The 6,440-nt window shown below is 35.7% G+C and overlaps 1 protein-coding gene across 1 annotated transcript; it reads right to left on the bottom strand.

The window, feature by feature from the left end:
• Positions 1 to 1,117: 1,117 nt before the first annotated feature.
• On the bottom strand, positions 1,118 to 3,331 carry LOC148909483 (uncharacterized). The gene is made up of 2 exons (XM_089034345.1): positions 2,765 to 3,331; positions 1,118 to 2,681 (listed from the first exon to the last, which is right to left on the bottom strand). The coding sequence occupies exons 1-2, from the start codon at positions 2,902 to 2,904 to the stop codon at positions 1,622 to 1,624; spliced, it is 1,200 nt and encodes a 399-aa protein (XP_088890471.1). The 5' UTR covers positions 2,905 to 3,331; the 3' UTR covers positions 1,118 to 1,621.
• Positions 3,332 to 6,440: the final 3,109 nt, after the last annotated feature.

Raw genomic sequence — 6,440 nt, forward strand, 5'->3', positions numbered from 1 at the left:
ATTACAGTACATTTAGTCCATAATACTAGAAATGACTTGAGAAAAAATATTTGATGAAACATAATTACATAATTATAGATAAGAATTAACAACAATGGAATAAGTAAAAATACATTTCTTTGCCAATAATTAATAATTTTGGTATTAGATTATGCTTAATATATACATATTTTTTTAGAGGCAATATAATAGTCTGAAGAAGCAATATTTTTTACTGTTGTTTTGATTGCAATATAGCTCTACATTGATGTTTTGATTTATATTAATGAAGATTCAGAACATCATTTTTGATACAAGGTATGTTTAAATATCTAGCACATTAACTGTTGTGTTAGAATGTTGATCATCACAGTGAATACCCTATACCCAGTGAATAACCTATTAAAAATTTTATTGTGCAATTAGGCATTTTTTTGTCCATACATTATTTACTCTCTCAAGATGTGCACAACAAGTTTGAAAGCCACAGTTTGCACATTTCTCAGTGCAAGTCTTAATATTATGGCAGCTTTTTGAGCAGTTTTTACATTGATATGTGGCTTTAACTCTCTCACAGCCTTCTGCTTCAAGGAAGTGAATTCTGTTTTTCTTTAAAAAGAGTTGTTTCAGAGCAGAAATACCTCTATGATTGGTAGATCTAAAATAATTTTTTGAAGCAGTGTCATTAAATTTTTCCATCCCTTGTTGTGTAAAATATGCGAGATTCTCGTACAGTGATAGGAACTCAGGAACATGGGCATACAGCGCATGCATATAGGGTGTCACATCTTTTGCCTGATACAAAGAGAGAAATAAGGAGAAGAAATTTCTGATTTTGCATTTCAAATTGATAATGCTTTCCTCAGATGAAAATGTAAGTTTGAGGTCCCCTATGATTTCTATGAAATCAATCCAGAGTTTTTCAAGATCATTACATTTGTCATAAAATGGAAGAAGTGTAGAAAAGTTAATATGCTGAAATAAAATAAGTTTTTCAGGGCCAGTTAGATCTCTATATTCTAATTTTTTAGTATCTTTGTTGATTTTCCATGAAAATGATATTCCAATGTTGTTTAGAAAGGTTTCATAGCCTGTCATGTGCTTGTACTTATCCCTTTGAAATCCATTTGGGAATTTTTTTAGCTTGTCAACTGCATCCTGCCTTCTGAGTTCTCTAATCAGTAGCTCAATTAAATTATCTGATATTCTTAGAATAAATGTAAGTTATCAATAATTACATGATCAATAGGAATAAAAGGGAAGAGAGGAACAGCTTTACAATTAAATTTTTTAGACTTGGCATGATTAGATATTTCATCAAGGGATCTTGCTCCTTGCTTTGAATCACTAATTGACCATGTTTTAGTAGTATCATGCCTTTCCATTCTTGGGCACTTGCACCATATGCATGCATGATCTTGGTTTGCCTTTCCCAACCCACAAACTAAAGCTAAAAATTTCCAATCCCCACCCAGAAAATATTCTATGTTATATGTTATATTATTGACAGTAATTTCTTTTAATTTAGACATTTCATTCGTAAGATCAGAAAGGGATATTCTTAAGTTATCATAATCTTCTTGTATTTTTATGACTGCTAGTATATAATTACCTTTCTCTCCCATAGCAATATCTTTTTCGTTTAAAATCGTATAAGTAATGTTTTCATTTTTAAAGTCCTTCCAACATTAGTCCCATCACCACTGATTTTCACCTGTATGGTATTTCCTTCCAGCAGTTCTCCCTGTTTCTGTAGCCTTTGTATTTGCTCTTCTAAACTCTTAGCAAATTCAATCTGAATACCTTCAGCATCACCAGGGGTTGGCCTCACTTCCCATTGACCATTTAATGCTTGCATCCTCTTTACCATTTTATATTGACATGGAATTTCCTTGGATTTTTGAGCAAGTTCATTCCATGCTTCATTGGAAAGATTGAATTTGTCTTTGATATATAACCAGGTATTCAGTTCATTGATGTCATCACTAGTCAATTCTTTTGTTGGGGCGTTAGTAAAACCTATATCTTGTTCGTTAGCTAGCTCAAAAGTCTCAAACATTCCGGTATCAGGATTAAAAACTTCAACTTTCGTAGCCATAAAATTATAAAGGCCAAGAAAGGATAGTGTTGTCTTGCATTGTTCTTTCAAACTAGATCTTATTCTTGTCCTTTGCTGTGGGGAGTATTCATTAAAAGTTTTATTATTTTCTGGACCTCTCACTTTGTTTTGTTTTCTGGCAACTTTTAGCGCTATTGCTCTGAATTGCTTCTTATAATAGTTCCTTTGTTTTTCTGTTCTTTTTAAGGCGTCCGTGAGTTTTTCTTCGTGTAGTTTTTTAACCTTTTCTTGGACTAATGATTCTTCAAGTTTTCTTTTTGTTTTCCTTAATTCTCTATTTTCCTCTTTAAGTTTTCCAACATCTAACTCGTTGTAATATATTTTGAACCGATAGGTCTTTCCATTTTTCCACGAGTCTAAAATTTTCTTTGCCAACCTGCCACCGCCTTTTAACCGTGCTGCTTTAACTTTTGCTTGTAAATTGTAAATTTGAGTTTTGATCGCACTGATAATTCTGTTGTTGACGGTGATCCCTTTAAGACCCGATTCGTCCAGAACCTTTTCAACAATAGTCTTCAATGCCGACTCATAGCTTTCTCCACCATCGCGTTGTATTTTTTTCGACAATGTATAAATCAGAAAGCTGAAATTGTAAAATTAGGAAACATATAATTAAAACTATAGTATTCCCGCGCATTTCCAGAAATCAATTCCAACGCTACTTACTTATTGATTTCGTGGAAAAAATGAGGAAATTCTGCTCCTTTCGAACCTCCTTCGGAAGATTGCTCTCCAAGTGCTTCGACAGCAGGGGCAGCGAAGAGAATCAGTACGAGAGAGGCAAGAAGTATAACACTCGAATTCATTTTGACCGCGTAAAATCCTTACGAATGTGGGTCTGTTTTACATCAAAATGCGGGTTTTTCCATATACTAATCAATTCAGCTGCTACCTTTTTGATTGGTTGATTTTGGAGCTATTTATAGGGGTTTTTGTGCACGTACGTGTGCTGAAATACGAGGAAAGCCATACAAACATTGACCTCACCGATGATCAAAAATTCCAAATTGACCGGGGTAAAAAATAATCTACGAGATCCAGAAAACTAAAAACATTGAAAGGAGATGTTATTCTATCGTTTTCCGTTGCTACCTTTTTCATATTGTTAGAAGAGATGAATATATCCAACAAAATGTACAAAAAAATGTTCAAAATTGCGTGTTTGACCGTGATTTAGGAGGGGGCGTGAGCGTCAGTTTCCTTTTGTTGACCTTTTGTTAAGCGTAAGTTTCATATGCTATTCAAATCGTTTGACCTTTGCAATGAAAACGTCTGCATTACAACAGCGAACGAAGGAACACGGACACAAGATAAGTAAACAAGTATAACGTTGATTTAATTCAAATAATCGAAAGGAAAAAAAAAAAAACCTATAGAAATCCAACCACATTCGGTGTCCTAGTGCCCTTGGTTTAGGGTAGGGGTGTGCCCCCGAGCCCACTGAACCCTGACCTTGTTCCAGAGTAAAATTGCTGAAATTTATACCCTGCTCCAGAGCAAAATCACTGAAAATCATAACCTGTTCCGGTATTGCGAAAAGGGATACCCTGTTCCTAGCTTTGCCTGAAGATAAAGAAATTATGAAATAACAAGTTAGACTCGCGTCTCGGTAAATATTCCCCGATAATCACTTCGCCTTCGGCGAATAATTGTTAAATATTGGGATGAATGGACAGATAGTATGCCGATGCATAGCACGTAAGGGAGGGGGGGGGGGGGGGGGGGGGGGGGGGGGGAGGGCTGTGGGGAACAGGGTTGTAGAATCGATCGATCAATCATTTAATCATTATTCCATCCAAGAAATTACATATTGAGAATATTAGATATATTAAAAGAGGAATATCAAAGATAATTACAATACATTTATAATACAATGGATATGAATTTAGTGTAAAATATTTTTCTCAAGGATAGTAGGCAGCTCAAAAGAGAAACTGAAGGCTTATATTTTTGGGCTGCCTACTACTCTTCCCAGTAGATCGAGGCAGTTGTGATTTTTTTTAATAGCCTTCGTAGCGTCTGTCATGTTATCCAGAAGTACATTTCAAATCGACCACGTGATGCCAATGTTGTACCACGTGGACATGTTTTTTACACCACGTGATCAAAATTAAGTCAAGTTTTAATCACGTGGTGTAAAAAACTTGTCCTCGTGTTACAACACGAAGGCGATTTAAAAATCACAACTACCTCGGTCTACTGGGAAGAGTACACCTTTTGCTGTTCATTAAGAGAAAATGTACATTCATTTGTGCCAATAGTTGTATCAATAACGTGTAATGTACTTTCATCAACACCACAAGTAACATCATTAGCGCGGATCAACTTTCAATAACGATATTTGAATATGCGTGTACATTCATAGGCATCAATGGACAATCAATAGCGCGTTTGTACATTCATATGAGCGGATTGTATTTTCTTGTGCGCGAAATTCAACTTCAATAACACCAAATGACAAACAATTGCATTTATGGACAATCATTTACCCAAAAGTGAAAATTCATTAGTGCTATTAGCATAATCATTGACAATCTATAATGCGTTTGGACAATCATGAGGGTCAATGTTATATTCTATAGCGTGGTTCGACAAACATTTGCATGGTTCGAATGAACAATAAGAGAAATAAAACAATCATTAGCGATTTTTTATCTATTTTAGCCTTTAATTTCTTCGCCATTTATACATCGTGGCAAATACGTTTGCATATAACTGAATCACTGACCACATTTAGCGATAGTGATAGTTGCCACATTTCTCTGGAGCCCTTCCATTAGCAACTGCGTTCTATAGTGACCTAGAGCAATCCCTTGTCGTCTTGCCTCAGCCCGATCGTTCGTATGTTGTTGGATCTCTGGACGGCTGAGGTCGGCTTTGATTGCTGCTTTAAGTGAGCTAACTGCTATTCTCCTACGCAGCCGCTATTATGGAGGCAGTTACCTGAGTTTTTTTTATACGTTTTAAAGTGATAAACAAAAATCGCTAATGATTGTTTTATTTCTCTTATTGTTCATTCGAATCATGCAAATGTTTGTCGAACCACGCTATAGAATATAACATTGACCCTCATGATTGTCCAAACGCATTATAGATTGTCAATGATTATGCTAATAGCACTAATGAATTTTCACTTTTGGGTAAATGATTGTCCATAAATGCAATTGTTTGTCATTTGGTGTTATTGAAGTTGAATTTCGCGCACAAGAAAATACAATCCGCTCATATGAATGTACAAACGCGCTATTGATTGTCCATTGATACCTATGAATGTACACGCATATTCAAATATCGTTATTGAAAGTTGATCCGCGCTAATGATGTTACTTGTGGTGTTGATGAAAGTACATTACACGTTATTGATACAACTATTGGCACAAATGAATGTACATTTTCTCTTAATGAACAGCAAAAGGTGTAGTATGTCTAGCTAAAGTAAAATTCATGTGAATAGACCTTATTCGTGGTGTGACAATGTTTTCCCAATTCAGCGTGACAAACCTCCAGGAGATTCATTTTCTTTTGTTTTTACTCTTCGAAAAATTCATGAGTATCCAAAAGGATACGAAAGTAGAATAACGATGATATCCCGACGAGTTCCAAAACAATACCTCTTCATTCCCCCAGAGGTTTGTCACGCTGAATTGGGAAAACATTGTCACACCACGAATAAGGTCTATTATGGTAATTACAATGAACAAAGAAGCTCAAATGCAAACATACTTATAGACAGACGTCATAATGTTATAGGTCAATTAACAATAATCATACAAGTATGCATAATATTGAGTAGCTATTTGTAGAGATGAGCATATATTAAAAATGGTAATTATGATAATTATCAAAATGATAGCCATGATAGTACTATATCCTCACTGAATACCATTGTCACGTCGCAGTAATTAAGTTATGGGGCAAGATCCGCGACGTGGTGAGGCAAACAGCAAGGGGAAAGAGGTACGCCACCGTCACCAGGGGAGGGGGGTGGGCGAACTTGCCCTTCCGATGTCTTGCGAGGTAATGCGACGAAGCACGCGTTTCGGGTTAATTTATACTGCTCCGCGCTAATTTATTCAGTGAGAATAGTTATGAAAGATTTCTTTTAAAACCCATTCGACTGCCGTTCGTATAAGGTTCGATGTATTCCAATTTTGTAGAGACTTTGGTCGGGGTCGCACTAGGCTAAGTTTTGTTTACCTACTTTCGCATTAAACAAAAATTTGCGATTTCATCTTTTGCCAGTTCCAATTTTTAGCGAGGTCGCACTAGGTGAAAAATGGATTCCCTAATTTGACACACATCAGTACTCAAGGGATATCATGTATACTTAAAGTTCAGATTA

Source organism: Actinia tenebrosa, unplaced genomic scaffold (assembly GCF_029948245.1).
Source record: "Actinia tenebrosa isolate PJP-AT-01 unplaced genomic scaffold, QUT_ActTen_1.0 PGA_scaffold2__45_contigs__length_23673736, whole genome shotgun sequence".
In the NCBI taxonomy this organism is placed as follows: domain Eukaryota; kingdom Metazoa; phylum Cnidaria; class Anthozoa; order Actiniaria; family Actiniidae; genus Actinia; species Actinia tenebrosa.